This window comes from Perognathus longimembris, chromosome 8 (genome assembly GCF_023159225.1).
Source record: "Perognathus longimembris pacificus isolate PPM17 chromosome 8, ASM2315922v1, whole genome shotgun sequence".
Lineage (NCBI taxonomy): Eukaryota > Metazoa > Chordata > Mammalia > Rodentia > Heteromyidae > Perognathus > Perognathus longimembris.
This window is the reverse complement of record NC_063168.1, coordinates 11,781,351-11,803,905: the sequence shown is the minus strand read 5'-3', so window position 1 is coordinate 11,803,905 and position 22,555 is coordinate 11,781,351. Positions and strand designations below refer to the sequence as shown.

Below are 22,555 nucleotides of genomic sequence, written 5' to 3'. Positions count from 1 at the left end.
AAGGTTATAGTTTTGACCTTGAGAAAAATAGGTTAGGAACAGTGTTCAGGCCTAAATTCAAGCCAAAAGACTGACAAATAAATTGTTGCATTGAACCTTTCCCTACTTGTTTTATAGTGCGTGAATCTCACTGTTGTTACAAATCCAGACTGTTCAAGTGTAAACTTGCTGCATATGAGAACTCTGTCAGCAGGTGGGGGCATCAGGATTAGCAGCTGGGGTAGCCCAGCCTCTCACTTCTTCCCTGGGAGGTTTTTGTTATGACTTGTATCACCGTGGGAGGATTCTTATAATACTGCATACAGTAATAAGTGGCAACATCTTCAGACTGCAGGCTGCTGATGGTGAGGTAATAGTCTGTCCCAGATCCACCACCACTGAACCTGGGTGGAACTCCAGATGCCAAATTACTAGTACCATAGATCAGGAGTTTAGGAGATTCCCCTACTTTCTGTTGGTACCAGGCTAAATTACCATAAATGTTCTCACTGGCCCTGCAAGAGATAGAGGCTGTGTCTCCTGGAGATGCAGTCAAGGTGGGTGGGGTCTGGGTCATCTGGATGTCACACCTGGCACCTGGCAGTAGAAATACCAAAACAATATCCACATTATTAATCAGGTTATAAGAAGGCTCTGCTGAAGAGTAAAGCTTCAAGACTCACACTGAGCTGTGTAACGTCCACTATTCTTGATCCTCACCTGAGATCAAGAGCAGCAGGAGCCCCAGGAGCTGAGCAAGGGTCCTCATGTCCATGGCTGGGTGCTTACTGGGACTGGCACAGAGTATGAGCAGCCTATGAAGAAGTCCTGAGGGCAGTGGGCTGTGCTGTTGGTGTATGCAAATCAGCAGCATCTAGTCAGGGTTAAACACAGATGTACAACTGCCTTATTTCAGTAACTCCACACATTCTGTGTCTCAGGAGACTTAAATCAGGCAACAGAATATATTGTAGCCACTTTGCTTTCCTGATGGTGAAGCACTCCACTGATGTCTTTGAAGATCAAATTGTCTTTCTATTTCTCTGAGACAAGACCTGTTCATTAAATGTTAGTTCAAGAGATTTACAGACAACGATTGGGCACCAAAAATTTGGCATATGTCTTTCTTATCCAGAGCAGGAATTTTGGAATTACTCCCATTTGTTGGTAATCTTTATGAAGCAACCTATCAGCACAGCTGCCCTGTAATGCAATTCTTGGAGTTGAAATAAGTAAGTGAAGCTGCTGCACTGATAAGAAATTGGTTAGACTTGTGTATTGTATAGCACAGCCATGTTTTCTCCTACATCTCTGAATTTCTTGCCTCAGCAGATCCATAAAAGCAAGAGATGTGCTTGCCTCAAACCAGAACCATCTTTTCCACCAATGTACATCTGTGTATAATTTCTAATGTCCATTATTGAGGGCGTCATATTACTTCTCCCGGGTTTTAAGAATCTTCATAGAAGCTACTGTGTTTGAAGCAGAGATTTGATAAACTCATGTTATTCTGAAGCCTACTGTGTTGCCTAAACTTGCCTATGTCTCCTCCACTGGTGTTCTCTTCCAGTTACTAATAGAACACCTGGGTTAAAGATATTGGGCCCAAACTGAGTGAATATAACTCTAAAAAGAAAGATTATTTTGGAAACCATGAACAGACTCTTAAAACCAGCAACACATGGAAATGTCATCCATATCAGGAGGAGGCTACATGGGCATAGAAGCAAGAGTGAAGAGAGCTGATTGTCTGTGCCAGGGAGAAATAGCGTTGTTGACTCCACTGACCGTGCTGAGATGGAGTGACACAAGCGGACATCCATATGTGTGGGATTTGCCTGTGCAGTTGTCAGGGCCCAGGAAGTCATTATTAAATGGGATGCAAAGTAGGCTCACCTTATCAGAGTTATCACACTCTGAAGAGTATAGGAAAAAGTGTGTATGAGTAGAAGTATTTAATATGACAGTGATGCCAGGAGTTTCTTGTCACCCAAAAGAGTTGTTGATCATTAGACTACTACATTCATGAGGGGTAATTAGAACCAATCATCCTACTCTTGGAGGAAAGAATTGCAATCTGTAAGAAAATTTCGCCTAACAATTTATTGAAGATTAGCCTATTGTGTGGATGCATGTGAAGAAATCACCATAAATGCACATATTCATGTATGCATATATCAGAATAGAAGAATGGATGCATGTAGCTAATTTTTCCTAGCCTAGAAGCAACTATGCTCTAGCTCCAATAACAGATAGCATCATCACTAGTGGATCTCCAAGCTATTCTCTGATAAGGAAACAAGTGACACTTGCAGATATAGCTACTTCTTTATCAAAAATAGGAAAGTAGGGGCTGGGGATATAGCCTAGTGGCAAGAGTGTCTGCCTCGGATACACGAGGCCCTAGGTTCGATTCCCCAGCACCACATATACAGAAAACGGCCAGAAGCAGCGCTGTGGCTCAAGTGGCAGAGTGCTAGCCTTGAGCGGGAAGAAGCTAGGGACAGTGCTCAGGCCCTGAGTCCAAGGCCCAGGACTGGCCAAAAAAAAAAAATAATAATAGGAAAGTAAAAGATAATTTGGGGCCATTTTGGGTCACAAACAAAGAATTCCTGGCATGTGAGGTCAAGGAAAAAGAAAGAAATCAACAAGCAAGGGATGCCTACTGGTCAATTGAGAGGGATTTTTGAATACCAAATAAATACTAATAGATTCTATTAAAGAAATTGCAAATTTGGGATTCACAGTGATATTTAGATAAGAAATGAAATATTCATATACCAACGATATCTTCTCCACACATTCTCATAAATACAAAAGCAAAAGAGTAATTATATAACAGAGAAATTCAATAGGCATCATCGCCTTATTCTAGAATTGAAATGAAGGTTGCCATCGCTAGTAATGGTGATTCAAACCATGGGTCAGCTAAAAGACACCATCAAAAGAACAAAGCAGAATTTCTGGACTTTGCTCACATTTATGCATGGCTGAATGTACCCTGGATAAAAAATGCACAAATCTAATCTGAGAACATTCGAAACATGGCTTCTGTGTGGTCACTAAGCATGGTGAGACCATAATTATATCTTTTTTTCTTACTTAATAGAATGTAATGTAAAATATATTCTTCCATTACTAAAAAGTATTCATTAGAACTCAATGATCATTTTGCAATATTTCATGGACAGTGGGAAGAAATTTCAGTGTACAGCACCTTACATAGCAAAACAGAGAAACTAAAGGAAACTACAGAGCAGAAGCTCAAAGAAAACTTAATCCAGAGCCTCATTTGTTATACTCAGATATGATGTTTTCCTTCTTCATTTTCGGCCCTCCTGTGTGCTGCTTCTGTATTAGGTTTTTCCTTGTTGCTAACAAATCCTAGGATTGTGAAGACTCCTTGCCATGTACATGCTTCTTTCTCATATATCACTAGGATCTCAGATTTTTCCATGAGGCCAAGACAGGTAGGATTAATCTTGGACCAATACTGGAGACTATCACAGCCTAGGGAATGTCTTCTTAATTAGGCCAACCAGTTGTCCTGCACATCTTCCCTGCAATGGAATTAAATTAAGCATCTTCAAAAGCAAACTGTTTATAAAAAGCAGTAGTTATTTGGAGCAAGAGCTCTGAAAGGTATAACAGATGCATTGGAAGAGCAAATGTCAATGTCCATTCTTTCCTTTATGAGCAAAGCTTTTAGTTACAGATTAGAGAAGATTACTAAATCACAATTTGAAGGAAGTATCATTATAAACTGGGGAGATACACTAGATAAAAATACTTTCTGTACCTTTGCCTGTGAAGAAATCACTTAAAAATAATGTTTGTTTCTCTTCAATAACAGAGATATGAAACATGGCCAAAGTTGCTCTGCTACAAGAGGATCCAGTTTTATTTTGAATACAGGGTCAGGGTCTGGTTCATGTCACTGTTATGTGTGTTTGGTGATTTCCAATTCCATGGACATGATGGAATAAAAATCTGGTAGCCTTATTCAGAAGCTTGTTTGGTTAAATGGCCTTCAGTGAGATCACATGGGACATTTTTTAAGGACCCACAAATGTTCCACTCTAACTTGTTTCCCCTTCCTCTCCTTCTAATCACGCTAAGACATGAAGAGACACAATGTGGTCCAGGATGGCCACTTCCCTTGAGTAATGGTGTTGCTAGGGAGAGGGGAGGAGGGGGTATGGGCAGGGAGGGGTAGGGGAGTCTTAGGAGATAGGGCCAGAGCAGCATGAGACACATTTTTTCACTGTCTCTCCTTTGCATTAAAATGGAAGCTTGAAGAGGTCAGTGGTTCCCTTTGATTTGTTCACAAAGTTATTGTCTAGGAATGCTCATGGTACTGTTTCTGCATGCTTTTCTAAACATGGTTCTTTATATTTAGTGTACGAATAAATGTGAAAATGCTGTACCAGAACCCAGGAACTGAAGATATTTCAGCTTTTATCTCCAGAGGGAGCGATGGCACATTATATGTCTTGGTGACAGAGGGATTTGCAGGATGTGAGATGGCATAGGAGAAACTAGCAGTCCTGAGGTACAGTAATGAGGGGGATTCCTATCTCTATGGAAACTCATTTGTGGAGATGCTGTTTGCACGGATGGACATCTAAGAAGTCTGTTTGGATGACTGGGTGCCTGAGTGTTATCTAAGAACTCAAACATGTATTAAAATAGAAAAGAGAGTGAAAAGTGCACTGTCTTCTCACTGAATCCAGAGATAGGAAGCTAAGCTGTTTTGGGTGTTGGTGTATACACATTTCACAATTTCTTTTGTAATTTCATACCAGTTATTTCATTGATTGTGCTACATAAACCTGTTTTAAAATGATTCTATAATATTTGAAAAATTGTATAACATCCATGTCACATTTAGAATAGTTGCTAAATATTGCTGAAACTTGGGCTTTTAAGTTGATTTCAAGACATCTGAGAATTACTGGAGGTTTCCCAGCATGAGAGAAAGAAGGGTGTGGACAGGGGTTGGTGACATGATTTTAGAGCTGACCCTTCACAATTTCTTTTTTTTTTTTTTGGCCAGTCCTAGGCCTTGAACTCAGGGCCTGAGCTCTGTCCCTGGCTTCTTTTTTGCTCAAAGCTAGCACTCTGCCACTTGAGCCACAGCGCCACTTCTGGCCGTTTTCTATATATGTGGTGCTGGGGAATTGAACCCAGGGCCTCATGTATATGAGGCAAGCACTCTTGCCACTAGGCCATATCCCCAGCAGCCCCCCCCCCCCCCCCCCCCCGCCATTTCTGGTGAGAAGTTCCCAGATTCTCAGCTCCCCCACAGCTGCAACAGCTATGGTGAGTTTTCCCCACCTAGTGGTGACAGGAGGAAGTTCATGTCCATCAAAGGCAGTGGGCTCTTGATGGCCAGAATGACCTATCTTTAGACCCCCACACCCACCCAGACAGACACTGTACCCAGACAGGGAGGAAATATGATTTCAGGATCCAGGCCTGCGCATTCCTGGATGGCATGCTCTTTATATTCTTGCTAGGACATAAGGAGAAATCTTGAGACTATATATATATATATATATATATATATATATATATGTATGTATGTATGTGTATATATGTATATATATATGTGTGTATACATATATATACTTATATGTGCATATATATATTATATACGGTGTCCACCAGTATCTGAGCAGAAGGAAAATAAATGGAGACATATATTAAAACTAATAAAACATTTTTTCTCAGATCCCTCTGTCATTTGGACATGACTAAAATTTCCATACACATCATATTCCATTATCCTGAAAGCCAATGTAAACCCAGCCCATGGAAACTTCAAACCAAATTTCAGTAAAGTCCATTGACCACACGGCTACCCATTTCTCTTAACTTCAATTATCTCTGGCCTCTCAAGAAATTGGTTTCCTCATCTGTTTGTAGGCTTTAGGTTTTTTCTGTGCAGTGGTTTAGGCTTTTAGCTTATATGTAGAAAAAATTCATTCCAGGCTGCTTAAGTGTCCAGAGATACCTGGATATCAATATAAGGAAGCAACTATTGTTTATTCAAAGGACTCCCAGGTCCACTGGGAGCTAATATCAGCCCCAGATATCAATCAGTAACATGGAGGTATTTAGGAGACCTGGATAGGGAGGAACTAACTCGAAGCACTTACTATTTATCTATGGATGTCAAAGGAAAATTCTGGGTGGCATGGCCAACATTTGCTCACCTGAGTTATGTGTCTGCTCACTATGAATAGCTCAGTTGTACAGCCTGGGCCATAGAAACAATCAAGTAGCATTCTGCCTGTGGGAGATGTCCTATTTATAGTTGCCTTGTTCCCAGGCATGCTGGGACACTTGCTCATTCTTTTTGGCTGACCTCACTAATGGCAAGCTCATGAAGTCATTCTTCCATCCACCCTATGCAGGCCCAACAGTCCTATCATTCATAAAGCACCTGCTGCAAACAGATGGAAGCATACTTTAAATATATATGCTACTTTTAAGTGGTCTTTGACCAACAAAATTGGAAATACCCAAATCATTCCCTGGGAATTCTACTTAGAGAATTTCCATGCTGGGATGTTATTCCAAATTCACACAAAATGACCAAGCCATAAAGAATTTAAGTGCAAACCTAGATACATAGAACTTACAAGTCTATTATCTGGAGAAGTTAAATTGTAAGACTTTTGACTCAGGACATCCGATCTTGGGATTTTTTTTTTTTGTTCTGAGGCCTTAATTGCTATGGGAATATAGCATGGAGAGCCACAACTCATAGAAAGGAATAGGCCACAAGTAAATTAAGGTGGGCTAAACAAAGCTATACAATGAAGGATGTGGCTGAAGCCTAGAGGAAAGCCAATACTGGGGCTGACAAAGAGCGATTACCTGATACCTTGTGGTATCTTGGCCTGGTAATGGAGTCCTTCTGCTATCCAACAGCAAGCAAAAGCTTTCTTAAACAGACCTCAGACCTGCATAACCATTCCACCCCAGCCCACCCCTGCTGAATCCGAGAGCCATTCCATTTAGATGACATCATTGCAGACAGCCTAGGCTGACATCATTTAGAAAAAAAGGAGTTCAGTAGTGCCAATTCTAGTGTAATGGGCTTATTAATTTCATTTTGTTGCTATCAAGTACATGCACACCCGAGCACCACCACAGAATGTTGCTGTGTTGTAAGTCTGATAGATGGCATGGTTTTGACAATAGAGCCAGTCATCAAAATACACAGGTCACAGGTTCGCCTTCATTTTCAACCCCATTTCCATCTGGTAGAGCAAACAAACCAGTGTCTTATGTACCACAAACCTCCACAAGGAATTACATAATTTATACCACTGAAGCTCAAAAGTCATGTTGAACTCCAAGATGACCTTTATATGCCTTTCATTAAGCATGAACTTGGTAGTACCTCTTACTTTGCATAAACTAGCCCTTCACCAGAGCTTAAACATTTCCTCATGAAACCTGCAGCCACCCTGAGAAGCTGGTCATTACTCTTGACCACATGCCTATCTCTGTCTATAGGCTCCTACATCAATCCATAAGAGTTGTTCAAACACTGCACTGTGTTTTTGTGCCCAAAAGCTAGTGTTGAGACCTTTCCAAAATGAATATCGAACATGTGTTCAAGACTATAAGAACTCCTTCCTTCAACTTAAGATACCCAAACAGCTTGGTTGGTTGCTACCTAGTAATAGCCACAACTTAATCCTTTGCTCAGTTGATTAGGGATGCTTCTTTTGTAGTTTATATAAAAAGGAGCTTTCTGCATCAGAATGCTACAGTCCACTCCGGAGGGTCTTAAAGTCCAAGGCAGGCATGGGGCAGCTCCCGTGGGCTTCTGGCAGGGATGGGGGAATGGCGCAGGGCTTTTCATGATTCTCTGTCCTTATGTGCATAAGTTATGAACCTTTTCAGTTCCCACAACTCTCAAACTTGTTCATGTAATGGGGAGGCCAGATCTGCCCAGTGCCATTAATAGCTGTGGAGGGACTTCAGATTGACTCCAGCTCAGATTAGAGCAGAAGCCAACTCCATCTCCACTAAGCCCTCCCCCACCCTATTCAGGGAAGCTCCCTTTACTATGTAGATTGACTACCTGAGGCCTGGGAGCTTCAAGGGAACCTGTGTCCTCCTCTTTATTATGATAAGTTATGTAGATTAACCACCTGAGGCCTGGGAGCTTCAAGGGAACAGGCTGTGAGTAGGCATATCCGCCTGCATCATGTGAGCCCCGCCAAATCCATGTGTCAATTCTAACTAGAATGATAGGTTAGTTCAAATGAATATTATGAGACAGACTGTAACTCTATTGGCCACCTGCGTGCGGCCTAGCATGCTCTGTAAGTGTTGTATCTTCATTGGTCACCTGCGTGTGACAAGTTTGTCTGTGATGTTTGCCTTATAACCAGGCTGGAAGGCCACACGGGGGCGGTCCCAGCTCCCGAGTCTGGGCCGCCCAGGTGTGTACAAGCCCAGCTCTCGAGTCTGGGCTCCACACGTGGTTGGCAGTTTCGGCTCCCAAGTCCGGGCTGTGACCAAGGCCTGTCGGTTCACTTTTTGTTCACTTTTTACTTCCCCAATAAAACTGTCTTTTTGTCACCTTGTAGCTGGAGACTGTGTGGTGGACTCTTGGGAGAACCAGGAATCCCTTCCCTTGGGGGGAACCCTGTTTCATTGTAGCGAACCCCCACTCTACTTCAGTTCACATATTTGTTGTCAATCACTTGGGAAGAACTGTGTGCTCTTGGAGAACTCTATGCTAGGACCCCAAATCTCCACTTGGATAAAGAAAGCTGGGGCAATTATCTATTGTTTGGCTGCCATCTTTCTTCTTCCTCTATGATGAATGTTATATTCAAGGTAACTAAGCAATGAGCATAAAAGTTCACATATACATGAAAAAAAGGAAAGATTCGGCCTCATTGTCACATGACACTATATACTTCCTTTGTAAATAGTGAATGATGCTTCAGTGGGTGTAGATACTACATTTAGCATTCATCCACTAATGACATCTTTACACTTAAAGGCCATCAAGTTAATCTCTAACAGAAAATAGCCCTTCAAATCTTCAAATATTTCTCTGCTTTATTTTTCTGAATCTTTTACAATAAAATTTCTTCCCTACTACTTTTTTCTTTGGGAAGGGGATATTTAAACTAGTATCAGAATTCCTCAAAAGAGAGGCACTTCTGGACTACAAGTAGACATAGAAGTATAAATGGTTTGCTGCTCTAAGTAGCAGTGATCCTTTGATAAAGTCCAGGCAGATCTACCCACATGTTGACCCTTGAGAACTCTGGCACAGTTTCCATAGCTGCCTTAAGAGCTCATGCTTACATGCAAACACTGCTCACAGTTAATTACAGACCAATTTTAGTAAACTTCCTTTTAAAAAGAAATCAATGCAAGACTGTGCCCAACAATCCTGGGGAGCTTCCTGTGGGGAACAATCCTCTGAGAACAAAGGAAAGGGTAGGAGGAAGAGTCCAGATACATGGACTATAAAAAGTCAGAAAGGGCGCCACAGTGGGCCCACCCAGGACCCATGCGAAGGCGCCCAAGGGCAGGAGGGCTGGCTTGCTCCACAAGGGCAGAGCAAACAGCAGGATCCAGCGGGAACTGAAGTCCTCCATGCTGGAAGGGCACAGCTAGGCCTCCCCTCAGGAACATCTCAACTTGTATCTGTCTGCCATTCACAATATAAGCATGCTGAGAAAAGAACCACTGGACAAGACCTTTCACTTTAATCTGAACCCTTCAACGTCCTTGTTTCTTCTGAGCCATGAGAAAGTGCATGGCATTCCAGCTAGGTATGTCTTTGGAACAGCTGCTGGACACGTTTTTCTTTGGAAAATTTTTCAGCTAGCTCACTTTCAGGTTCTACAGAGTAAAAGGCATTTTGGGTCAGGAAAGGAAAGGGGATGAGCCCATGAGACCTTACAGAGCAGCTTGGAGGTGGAAGCTCAGGATCCAGAGACATCTTTTGAAAAGTGAAGTGCTAGTTCAGACTAGTTTCTATCCTCCCTCTCACCACTCATTCAAAGGACAAAGGTCGACTCAAGTGAATTTGATAGGTTGAGAAAATCTTGTTCAATATCTTTCCAGCATCTTCCATACCCCCTTAAAGAAAAAAAAAATCCCTGTATTCAGGCCCAGAGTTAAGGATCAGGCCATACTTCATTCTCTCTACAACCACATTAAGTCTGCACACCAATGTCTTTAACTTTGGAACTATGCTCATTTAGACATATGCTCATTGTATCTCTCCTCTACCACATCAGGAAGAGCAGTTTCCAGAAAACAGAAGGATTTTGAGGTCTGGGGTTTGGCTCCAGGGGTGGAGTACCTTTCCAGAAATTGCCATGCCCTGTGTTTTGAGCTGAGTACCACCACAAAAGTAAAGAAAATGAATAACTGCCTGACACAGTTAGCACGTGTACCAGAATGAATGTGAAGGCTAAAAGTCCACTGAGGGTTTGAGTAGGGCAAATGCCTCCAAGTTTTGGCCTCGGGCCTGAATTGCAGTTCCTTCATCAGGTGAAGGCATCCTGTTGTGTTCCAGGAGAGCAAGAATACACTGAGGCACAATTTAAGGTGGGAAGGGGATTTACAAAGGGATTTTATTTACAATCTGAGAGGAGGAACCAGAGCCACCCTCCACCTCCTAGCGCTTGCCTGTGACTACCTTGTCCTGGGTTAGTTACCCAGTACCCAGACCTGAGTCCTGACTTAACCTCTGAACTTCCACCGTAAATTCTAACCACCTCAGCCTCCCAGACTCCAAACCTCCAGAGGACCAAGCAACCATCCTCTAGGATCCTCTCCTCAAGTTTTAAGCCTCCAGCCCGCCCCCCACCCCTGGCCTTAGGCTTCTATGCTGGCCCCAGGTTTCAGACCCTCCCTCAGGCCCCAGGTTTCAGACCCTCCCTCAGGCCCCAGGTTTCGAACCCTCCCTCAGGCCTCAGGTTTCAGACCTTCCCTCAGGCCTCAGGCTTCGGTCTGTTCTGCCCATTCCTCTGGCCGGTCTGGTACAGCTCCACTCCTCTTCTGGCCGCCATGGTTCGCCTCACCGCTCTACCCAGCTTCTCGTCCTCTCCTCCTCCTCCTGCTCTTTTCTTCCTCTGACCATACGGGCTCTGCCCGTCCCCTCGATGTCTGTCCAGACTCCGGCTTCTTCCCTTTCCTCTTTGTGTCCTTCCTCCTCCTCTCCCCAAGTACTCCCCTCTAATTTCCACACACCAGCAGTGCAGGGGTGGAGCTTCCGGTTGCATCAACATAGGGCGGGATCTCCTCCTTCAGCAGTGGGGCGTGGCCATCACACCAACGTGGGCCAAAGCCAATGACCATCCTATTCCTTCCAGTTTCCTATTCACTCTATCGATCCTGCCCAGCTGCAAAACCCAGACAAATGGGTGAGACTTTCATTTGAGTCTTGCCAGGCCTTGGGTAAGCAACCTCCCCCATCCCATCACGCAGAGATTGGCAATCGAGCCCCCTTGGAAGCCTCGCGAGTCTGAGAACGCGAGGACCACCAAGGCCCAGGCGCATAAGTAGCCGTCCCTCGGTCCTGGGCTCGCACACTGCGGGCCTGTCCAGCTCGGCGGAGGTCGTCTCTGCCAGCCGCACAGGCGGGTCGGAGCCGCCCAGGAGGGAAGCGGGTGTTCTCGCTCGTGGTCCTTGCGCCTCGTTTGGGATTCATCGAGTTTGGGAAGCACTGCCGCTGGGGTCGACATGTCGGTGCCAAGCGCGCTCGTGAAGCGGCCTCCTCTCCAGTGGTCGGCTGGGGCCGTCCTGGCTCGCAATGAGAAAGGTGAGCTTTCCATGGAGAGAGTGAAGGTGAAACGCTATGTATCCGGAAAGAGGCCACACTACGCGCCTCTGGAGTCCTCACATGAGGAAGAATTTCAGGTCCTAAAGCGAGCCAGAGAACGAGCCGCAGAGCCTGAGGAGCAGGACGAGGACTCATCTAGTGACCCTCGTGTGCGGCGCTTACGAAACCGGATCAGGGAAGATGTGGGAGCCAGATTGGCTCGACATCGGGAAACAGTGGAACCTGAAGTGGTAGGAGAACGTGACTCCAAAGGACAGGGAGATGATTGTCACATGGAAGGAGAAGACAGCAGTGAAGGAGAGGAGGAAGAAATGCATGATGAGGAAATAGAACGGCGCCGTGGCCTGATGTGCCAGCGAGCACAGGAAAGAAGAAAGGAAGAGATGGATGTCATGAAGGTGGAAGAGGAAGGACGTGTTGGGGAAGAGTCGGAGTCAGAGTCTGAATACGAAGAGTACACAGACAGTGAAGACGAGATGGAGGCTCGCCTGAAGCCAGTCTTCATTCGAAAGGAGGACCGAGTGACAGGTCAAGAGCATGAGGCCCAAGCCCTAAAACAGACGGAGTTGGAGCAGGAAGCTAAACGTGTGGCTGAGGAGAGGCGCAAGTACACACTCAAGATTGTCGAAGCAGAGACCAAGAAAAAGCTCCAGGAGAACACACGGTCCCTGGCCGCACTGGATGCTCTAAACACTGATGATGAAAACCAGGAGGATGACTATGAGGCGTGGAAAGTTCGAGAGCTCAAAAGAATCAAGAGGGACGGAGAAGACCGAGCAGCACTTGAAAAGGAAAAAGCAGAAATTCAACACATGCGAAACCTGACTGAGGAAGAGAGGCGAGCTGAGCTTCGGGAAAATGGGAAAGTCATCACCAACAAAGCTGTGAAAGGCAAATACAAGTTTTTACAGAAGTATTATCACCGAGGTGCCTTCTTCATGGATGAGGATGAAGAACTATACAGGAGAGATTTCAGCTCACCGACCCTTGAGGATCATTTTGACAAAACGATCCTTCCCAAAGTCATGCAGGTCAAGAACTTTGGACGTTCTGGTCGTACCAAATATACACACCTTGTGGATCAAGACACCACTTCCTTTGACTCAGGATGGGGTCAAGACAGTGCCCTGAACAGAAAGTTCTTTAAACAGAGGGCAGCTGGATTATGAGATGTTATTTGAGCGACCATCAGCCCAGAAGTGGAGAACGACCTAAGATCCAACTATATTCCAACTGTGGACACAAGGACTCAACATCTGGTCCTTGGTTTCCTTTTAACATCCTTTATGTGGTTCTTGTATGTAGCCTACTGGAATAACTACCCCCCTGTGCTTCTGGGCTGCCTAGTCTTTGAAGGTGTTTGGTGAGGTCTGGACTCCTATTGAGAAACCCACAGAAAAGTACTATCCAGATAGGCTTAGAGTCTTACAACTTGAGAAATCCTGTTTCTCTGTGTGACTTCCCAAATTTACTTGGGACTGTTTCAGGTTTCTTTCTCTAGCACCTTCTCTTGGGTCAGTGAACATGTAAGTGGACAGTGTATTACTTCTACCTGAGGGTTAGGAGTACTTATTAATCTCTGCTCACTGAAATCTGTTGTGCATTTTTGGGTAGAGTCAACTTTTCTAAGTGAATATACTTTGTGATTCATTTGATGTATATATGTGTCAAATAAAAGTCAAAAATTTAAAAAAAAAAACATATTAAGCACAGTGTAAAACGTCTTCCTATGAAGAAGCTATGTCAGCTCCTGAGATGACTTAGGTCTGCAGGTGACCAGCTCAAGTGATGTCCAACTTCCGGCAGACTTAAAAGCATTGTGAACTGAGCAGGAAAGGAGTGTTTATTCCTGGGGACAAAGTCCTAGTCACTGAAGACACATGCCCTCTGGTCTACCCAGATTCTTGTAAACTGGAGGGGAACCACTCAAGAGATTAGGGAACCAACACAAGGTGAATGCTGCTAGCAGGAAAAATCAGAAACCATCTCTACTTTCCACCTGCAACCAAGGCAGAAGTGTGAAGATCACCAACAGATACTAGGTACAGTACTGATGACCCATGAGGGCTGAAGTAGAGTGGGGGTTCGCTACAATGAAACAGGGTTCCCCCCAAGGGAAGGGATTCCTGGTTCTCCCAAGAGTCCACCACACAGTCTCCAGCTACAAGGTGACAAAAAGACAGTTTTATTGGGGAAGTAAAAAGTGAAAAAAAGTGAACCGACAGGCCTTGGTCGCAGCCCAGACTCGGGAGCCGAAACTGCCAACCACGTGTGGAGCCCAGACTCGGGAGCTGGGCTTGTACACACCTGGGCGGCCCAGACTCGGGAGCTGGGACCGCCCCCGTGTGGCCTTCCAGCCTGGTTATAAGGCAAACATCACAGACAAACTTGTCACACGCAGGTGACCAATGAAGATACAACACTTACAGAGCATGCTAGGCCGCACACAGGTGGCCAATAGAGTTACAGTCTGTCTCATAATATTCATTTGAACTAACCTATCATTCTAGTTAGAATGGATTTGGCAGGGCACACATGATGCAGGCGGATATGCCTATTCATAGCTGGTTTCCTTGAAGCTCCCAAGCCTCAGGTGGTTAATCTACATAACTTATCATAATAAAGAGGAGGACACAGGTTCCCTTGAAGCTCCCAGGCCTCAGGTAGTCAATCTACATAGTAAAGGGAGCTTCCCTGAATAGGGTGGGGGAGGGCTTAGTGGAGATGGAGTTGGCTTCTGCTCTAATCTGAGCTGGAGTCAACCTGAAGTCCCTCCACAGCTATTAATGGCACTGGGAAGATCTGGTCTCCCCATTACAAGGGCCAAAGTGAGAAAGCACTTTAGTACCCCTTTACAAGAGGGCTCTGCCAATGCCAGCCCAGCTGTGTGCAATGCTCACAGACAAAACAAGGCCAAGTGGGGCTACTGGGTGTTCTCCTAGCTTTCCCTATGGTCAATGTTTGCCTCTCATCTAGTTCAAGATTATCTAAGAGGTTGAGGGGTAAACTTATACCCAATTCTCTTCAAGACACAGGATCATTCTTCTACACAATGGGCACACATTTATAGATTAGGTATGGAGGGGAGGTCTAGAACTAGCGTGGTTTTTCAAATCCAAGTCGCCAGAGGCCGCTTGTAGACAAGCTTATCAGTACTACTAGCTCCCAGATTCTAGCCATTGCTTCTAGTGGTCAAGCTCTTCTTGGAGGCTTATGCCTGTCTCCCAGAGCTTAGGAAGCTGGGTTTGTTGCTGAAAGGCAACAAGAGCTAGCTTAAGCCTTTCTTACTAAGTAATCTAAGGCAGAGAGGCAAGTTATTTTGCCTGTATTTATACATGAGAAAGATCCCCCAAAGCAATTCATCTTTGAGAAAGCACCCAAAATGTGATTCTCAGGTGTCTTCATTACCAGTCATGTGACTTTCAATGCCTGGATACTCTGTAGTATTTTATTCAATGCTAATGAGATGACTGGGGCATCTACATAGGCTCTGGATGGGGAGTGGTCGCTGGTGACTCCAAGACATTAAGATTGGGGCTTCCAACATCCACCCCCCACCGAAGAAAAACATGAGGTGAGAAGGATGGCTAATAATTGGTCATCCACTATAATGCAAGCTCAGTAACGTAGAATAGCTTGTTTCCAGGTCACTGAAAATAGGGAACTTCCTGGAGACACAGGTAGCCCCAAAAGGGCCTCTTTCCACAAGCCTAGACTTGCCCTGCATCTCCCTCCATCTTGCTGTTCATCTGAATCCTATAGTTCCTTTACTACAACAGAGCAAGTGACTGTGAGGCGTGATAGGAAATTAAATGAACTGGGAGGTGATATGGTCCCCGATAATTGTCCATTTTTAGTGTAGGTGACTGTAATAGGGAGGCCAGATCTGCCCAGTGCCATCAATAGCTGTGGAGGGACTTCAGGTTGACTCCAGCTCAGATAAGAGCTGAAGCCAACTCCATCTCCACTAAGCCCTCCCCCACCCTATTCAGGGAAGCTCCCTTTACTATGTAGATTGACTACCTGAGGCCTGGGAGCTTCAAGGGAACCTGTGTCCTCCTCTTATTATGATAAGTTATGTAGATTAACCACCTGAGGCCTGGGAGCTTCAAGGGAACAGGCTGTGAGCAGGCATATCCACCTGCATCATGTGAGCCCTGCCAAGTCCATGCATCAATTCTAACTAGAATGATAGGTTAGTTCAAATGAATATTATGAGACAGAGTGTAACTCTATTGGCCACCTGCGTGCGGCCTAGCATGCCCTGTAAGTGTTGTATCTTCATTGGTCACCTGCGTGTGACAAGTTTGTCTGTGATGTTTGCCTTATAACCAGGCTGGAAGGCCACACGGACATGCGGTCCCAGCTCCCGAGTCTGGGCTGCAGACATGCGGTCCCAGCTCCCGAGTCTGGACTGCACACGTGCAGTCGGTCCCAGCTCCCTAGTCTGGGCCCTGATCCTGCACACGTGGTCAGCAGTTTCAGCTCCCGAGTCTGGGCTGCGACCAAGGCCGGTCGGTTCACTTTTTGTTCACTTTTTACTTCCCCAATAAAACTGCCTTTTTGTCACCTCGTAGCTGGAGACTGTGTGGTGGACTCTTGGGGGAACCAGGAATCCCCTCCCTTGGGAGGAGACCCTGTTTCATTGTAGCGAACCCCCACTCTACTTCAGTGACCACCTACAACTTGCAATTCACATCTAAAATGAGAAGACTCGCAGGTCTGAGACTAAACCATAGGATAGTTGAGTTCATCACACAAGCCATCAGGCTGAACTAAAACCCCCAGCCAGTGTTCAATGGAGAACACACCCCTGGTGTCAAATACTTTTTACATGGAGGACAACCACTTTTCCAGCAGCTCACTCCTAAGTGCCAACTGGTAGCTCTTCCATGCCAACACAGAGGACTTCTAAGTTCTTCCCATTAGGATTCTGTTTCAATTTCCCAGATGCTCTGGGGATGTGAAGCAGTCCATTTTGGTTTGGGGACAGAACTTGCCATAATTTACTCATCAGACAAAAGTAAATCTGCTACTGCTAGGGCAAGCAGAGGTGAAGAGCTCACCAATGTTGAGCTGTCCTAGGAACGTTCTATGGGGCATCCTAGTCCAGTCACCTCAAGTCCTTCCAAGAACACGGGTGACCTCATTTAGTCTTGTGTTTGTATTCGACAGCATTCAATAGCAGCCAAGCATTTGGGCACCTTTCATGATCAGACACATCATACCTTCTCTTTAGTCTAATGAAAACTTTCCTTTTACTTAGATTTGACATCAGTACTTTACAAATTCCCAAGTTTCCCTAAGGTATGCAATGCAATCCTTTGCACTCACAAGGTAGGACTCAAACTCAAACCCAACCCGCCCAGGTTCTATCACTGACATTGATAACAACCTCACATCAGTTTATGGAGCCCATCATTCATAATCTTGAGGCTGGCAGTCTTATGACATTTAAAACATGCTGGAGTGCCTCTTGAGTCCGAACAGTGGGCACCGTTGGTGAGTTCAGCCTGAGTCTCCAGAAGGGAACTCAAGAGCTGGTACTGTTTGTACTTACAGAGTTTCTGTGCTGAAAATGTAACCACTGATACAACAGTGTTAGGAGGTGGGACACTCTCGAGGAAAGGTGGTAATAATAGCTTTTCAAATGGGAGAATGCACACATCACATGAGCACATTCCTTATGAGTGGATGCATTTACACCTCTCACCTTTGGCCAAAGAATGGCAAGGAGGGCTCAGCCCATTGTGGTCTGGTACTTGCCTTTCACCCTTAGAAACAAGACTTTTGTTCTTTGAGCATATCAACTGTTAGAGTAGCACAAAATGGGCAAAGACAGTTGGCTTTTTCAGGCTTGAGCCACCTAGAATATATTCAAGTCCAGAGCAGATTCAGGTTGAGGGAGTTCATAGGAAAACCACCCAAAGCATGCCCGGATACAGCTAGCTTCAAAGGATTTATTCCTCAAAAGGAATCTCACAAGCCATGTTTAAATGATATAGCTAGTTGTTTCTTTCTAGTTCCAACAGCCACCATTCTATTCTTTCAAGTTGAGATAGTGTTCCCTTTATCAGACAAACTAGTTAGAGAAATCTATAGCTGGATAGCAAATCTGAGTAGAAGCTAAAATATGAGGCTCCTAGGAGTAGGGACAGCTGTCTGGCCAGCAGTGGGGTACACAAATCTGTATGGAGGGAGCAACAGGAGCCTGAGCCGTTATGTAGCCAAACCCAACTTTTCTAGACTTACAATGCTGGGAAAGTACAGAAAACTCCTCAGTTTGAGGCCTCCAAGACTTTTTATGAGAACACATCTGATTGATCTAAAATGACTCTCCTAGTGCAGTTCCTTCACTTGTAGGAGATCCCTAAAGCTAATATCCCTGCTGGAGAGACACAGAGACTTATGTGGCTGCAGCTGAAGAGTTTTCCCCAGACTTTCAGCCCCCGCCCTGTTCCTCAGCTTCTGAGCTCTACTTTTGCATTGGAGTTTTGTCTTCAGTCGGCTTCAGAGGTAGCCATCTCTCAGAGAAGTGATTCCCTTGGCTAAACAAGTTTATACTGTCCTTTTAGTCCAAAGAACTTAGATGGCTGTATTGCCTGATACTCTTCCACTGGTATTTAAATTTTCTTCACCAGATGCTGCTGGATATTTCCAATGAGCCTGATCTCCACTTTTGGACAACTTAGCAACCTCCTTCACTGTTCTTACTACTCTACTATCACTGTATTTTAGGAGTGTCCAGTAACTCATGTCCAGTGACCTTTGATAAAGTCCAGGCAGATCTACCCATATGTTGACCCTTGAAAACTGTGGTAATTTCCATTGCTGCCATGCAAGCTCATGCTTACATGCAAACACTGCTCACACCTAATTACAGACCAATTTTAGTAAACTTCCTTTTAAAAAGAAATCAATGCAAGACTGTGCCGGACAATCCTGGGGAGCTTTCTGCGGGGGCCAATCCTCTGAGACCAAAGGAAAGGGCAGGAAGAAGAGTCCTGATACATGGACTTTGAAAAGTCAGAAAGGGCGCCACAGTGGGCCCACCCCGGACCCATGGGAAGGCACCAAAGGCGGGAGGGCTGGCTTGCTCCACAAGAGCAGACAGCAGGATCCAGCGGGAACTGAATTCCTCAGTGCTGGAAGGGCACAGCTAGGCCTCCACTCAGGAACATCTCAACTTGTGTCTGTGCCATTCTCAATACAAGCATGCTGAGAAAAGAACCACTGGACAAGACCCTATCCAAGAAAAGCCAGCTTGACTCTCCCTGGTGATCCAGAGAGAAGAGCCGAGATCTTCAGGAGACATGGGACATGATCCAGTTAGGGGGAGTCTGCATGGAGCACTTCCCAAGAAAGGAAGTTCTGCATTCAAGTTCATTATAGCATGAAGCACACACCAGACCAACATCAAGTAGGGAGGTGGTTTATATGCATGGGCAAGAACACCAGCCTATAGTGTCTACCTCAATTTCTTCACACAAGAGCTTGCATGAAGCAGAATATACCTGCTTCTGAGTGATAATTCATCTGGTTTCACAAGGAAAAGAAGAACTGAAGACATGCCTCGTTTCTCTTAACACTGAACCTCAAACATGATCCAAAGTGAGCTTCAAGAGACAAGCTTACCTATGAAGGGCAAAAAGGTCATTCCTTAAGTTTCAAAGGTTTTAGAAGCTGAGAAATATACAGCCTAGGTAGGTGGTAACCTCATCTGTGACTCTCCACACAGAACATCCCAGAACCCAATCTGATGGGTCTGGCTCCTGGCCTATGCTGCCTCTTTCACACAGTATCCCCATAAATGGGAATTTTCTATTGTTAGAAGGAAGCAGAAGTTGTCATTTTCACCTGTCACTTTAATCTGAACCCTTCAACGTCCTTGTTTCTTCTGAGCCATGAGAAAGTGCATGGCATTCCAGCTAGGTATGTCTTTGGAACAGCTGCTGGACTGGTTTTTCTTTGGAAAGTTTTTAGCTAGCTCACTTTCAGGTTCTACAGAGTAAAAGGCATTTTTGGTCAGGAAAGGAAAGAGGATGAGCTCATGAGACCCTACGGAGCAGCTTGGAGGTGGAAGCTCAGGATCCAGAGTCATCTGTTCAAAAGTGATGTGCTGGTTCATAGACTAGTTTCTATCCTCCCTCTCACCACTCATTCAAAGGACAAGGGTCGACTCAAGTGAATTTGATAGGTTGAGGAAATCTTGTTCAATATCTTTCCAGCATCTTCCATACCCCTTAAAGAAAAAAAAATCCCTGTATTCAGGCCCAGAGTTAGGGATCAGGCCATACTTCATTCTCTTTACAACCACATTAAGTCTGCACACCAATGTCTTTAACTTTGGAACTATACTCATTTAGACATATGCTCATTGTATCTCTCCTCTACCACACCAGGAAGAGCAGTTTCCAGAAAACAGAAGGATTTTGAGGTCTGGGGTTTGGCTCCAAGGGTGGAGTGCCTTTCCAGAAATTGCCATACCTTGTGTTTTAAGCTCAGTACCAGCACAAAAGTAAAGAAAATGAGTAACTGACTGATGCAGTTAGCACATGTACCAGAAGGAATGTGAAGGCTAAAAGTCCACTGAGGGTTTGAGTAGGGCAAAGGCCTCCAAGTTTTGGCCTCGGGCCTGAATTGCAGTTCCTTCATCAGGTGAAGGCATCCTGTTGTGTTCCAGGAGAGCAAGAATACACTGAGGCACAATTTAAGGTGGGAAGGGGATTTACAAAGGGATTTTATTTACAATCTGAGACCAGGAACCAGAGCCACCCTCCACCTCCTAGCGCTTGCCTGTGACTACCTTGTTCTGGGTTAGTTACCCAGTACCCAGACCTGAGTCCTGACTTAACCTCTGAACTTCCACCTTAATTTCTAACCACCTCAGCCTCCCGGACTCCAAACCTCCAGAGGACCAAGCAACCATCCTCTAGGATCCTCTCCTCAAGTTTAAGCCTCAAGCCCGCCCCTCACCCTGGTCTTAGGCTTCTATGCTGGCCCCAGGTTTCCGACCCTCCCTCAGGGCCCAGGTTTCGGACCCTCCCTCAGGCCCCAGGTTGCTGACCCTCCCTCAGGCCCCAGGTTGCTGACCCTCCCTCAGACCTCAGGTTTCGGACCCTCCCTCAGGCCCAAGGTTTCCGACCCTCTCTCAGGCCTCAGGGTTCGGACCCTCCCTCAGGCCTCAGGCTTCGGTCGGTTCTGCCATTCCTCTGGCCGGTCTGGTACAGCTCCACTCCTCTTCCGGCCGCCCTGGTTCTCCTCACCGCCCTACCCAGCTTCTCCTCCTCTCCTCCGCCTGCTCTTTTCTTCCACTGACCAGCCGGGCTCTGCTCCTCCCCTCGTTGCCAGTCTGGACTCTGGCTTCTTCCCTTTCCTCTCTGTCTCCTTCCCCCTCCTATCCCCAAGTACTCCCCTCTAATTTCCCCACACCAGCAGTGCAGGGGTGGAGCTTCCGGTCCCATCAATAGGGCGGGATCTCCTCCTTCTGCAGTGGGGCGTGGCCATCACACCAACGTGGGCCAAAGCCAATGACCATCCTATTCCTTCAAGTTTCCTATTCACTCTATCGTTCCTGCCCAGCTGCAAAACCCAGACAAATGGGTGAGAATTTCATTTGAGTCTTGCCAGGCCTCAGGTAAGAAACACTTCCTCCCCCTCCCTCCCCCCCCCCACCCCGCACCATGACGCTGAAATTGGCAATCGAGCAACCTTGGAAGCATCGCGAGACAGAGAACGCGAGGACAGCCAAGGCCCAGGCGCATAAGTAGCCGTCCCTCGGTCCTGGGCTCGCACACTGCCGGCCTGACCAGCTCGGGCGGAGGTCGTCTCTGCCAGCCGCAGTCCAGTCAGAGTCGCCCAGGAGGGAAGCAGGTGTTCTGGCTCGTGGTCCTTGCGCCTCGTTTGGGATTCATCGAGTTTGGGAAGCACTGCCGCTGGGGTCGACATGTCGGTGCCAAGCGCGCTCGTGAAGCGGCCTCCTCTCCAGTGCACGGCTGGGGCCGTCCTGGCTCGCAATGAGAAAGGTGAGCTTTCCATGGAGAGAGTGAAGGTGAAACGCTATGTATCCGGAAAGAGGCCACACTACGCCCCTCTGGAGTCCTCAGATGAGGAAGAATTTCAGGTCCTAAAGCGAGCCAGAGAACGAGCCACAGAGCCTGAGGAGCAGGACGAGGACTCATCTAGTGACCCTCGTGTGCGGCGCTTACGAAACCGGATCAGGGAAGATGTGGAAGCCAGATTGGCTCGACATCGGGAAACAGTGGAACCTGAAGTGGTAGGAGAAAGTGACTCCAAAGTCCAGGGAGATGATTGTCACATGGAAGGAGAAGACAGCAGTGAAGGAGAGGAGGAAGAAATGCATGATGAGGAAATAGAACGGCGCCGTGGCCTGATGTGCCAGCGAGCACAGGAAAGAAGAAAGGAAGAGATGGATGTCATGGAGGTGGAAGAGGAAGGACGTGCTGGGGAAGAGTCGGAATCAGACTCTGAATACGAAGAGTACACAGACAGTGAAGACGAGATGGAGCCTCGCCTGAAGCCAGTCTTCATTCGAAAGGAGGACCGAGTGACAGGTCAAGAACATGAGGCCCAAGCCCTAAAACAGAGGAGTTGGAGCAGGAAGCTAAACGCGTGGCTGAGGAGAGGCGCAAGTACACACTCAAGATTGTCGAAGCAGAGACCAAGAAAGAGCTCCAGGAGAACACACGGTCCCTGGCCGCACTGGATGCTCTA

At 46.0% G+C, this 22,555-nt stretch overlaps 2 protein-coding genes and 1 gene segment (V, D, J or C); 2 read left to right on the top strand and 1 right to left on the bottom strand.

Annotated features, from left to right (window-relative positions):
* Positions 1–208: 208 nt before the first annotated feature.
* On the bottom strand, positions 209–754 carry LOC125355929. The segment is given in 2 exon segments: positions 209–576; positions 700–754. Coding segments are annotated over 2 exon segments (423 nt in total).
* Positions 755–11,721: 10,967 nt separating this feature from the next.
* On the top strand, positions 11,722–12,990 carry LOC125356155 (microfibrillar-associated protein 1-like). The gene has a single exon (XM_048352516.1). It carries the CDS (start codon positions 11,722–11,724, stop codon positions 12,988–12,990), a length of 1,269 nt encoding a protein of 422 aa, XP_048208473.1.
* Positions 12,991–21,767: 8,777 nt separating this feature from the next.
* The window catches only part of LOC125355928 (microfibrillar-associated protein 1-like), a 3,685-nt gene continuing 2,897 nt past the window's right edge, over positions 21,768–22,555 (top strand). Inside the window, 2 exon segments of the mRNA XM_048352196.1 lie at positions 21,768–22,425; positions 22,428–22,549. Coding sequence (XP_048208153.1) covers positions 21,768–22,425; positions 22,428–22,549 — 780 coding nt within the window.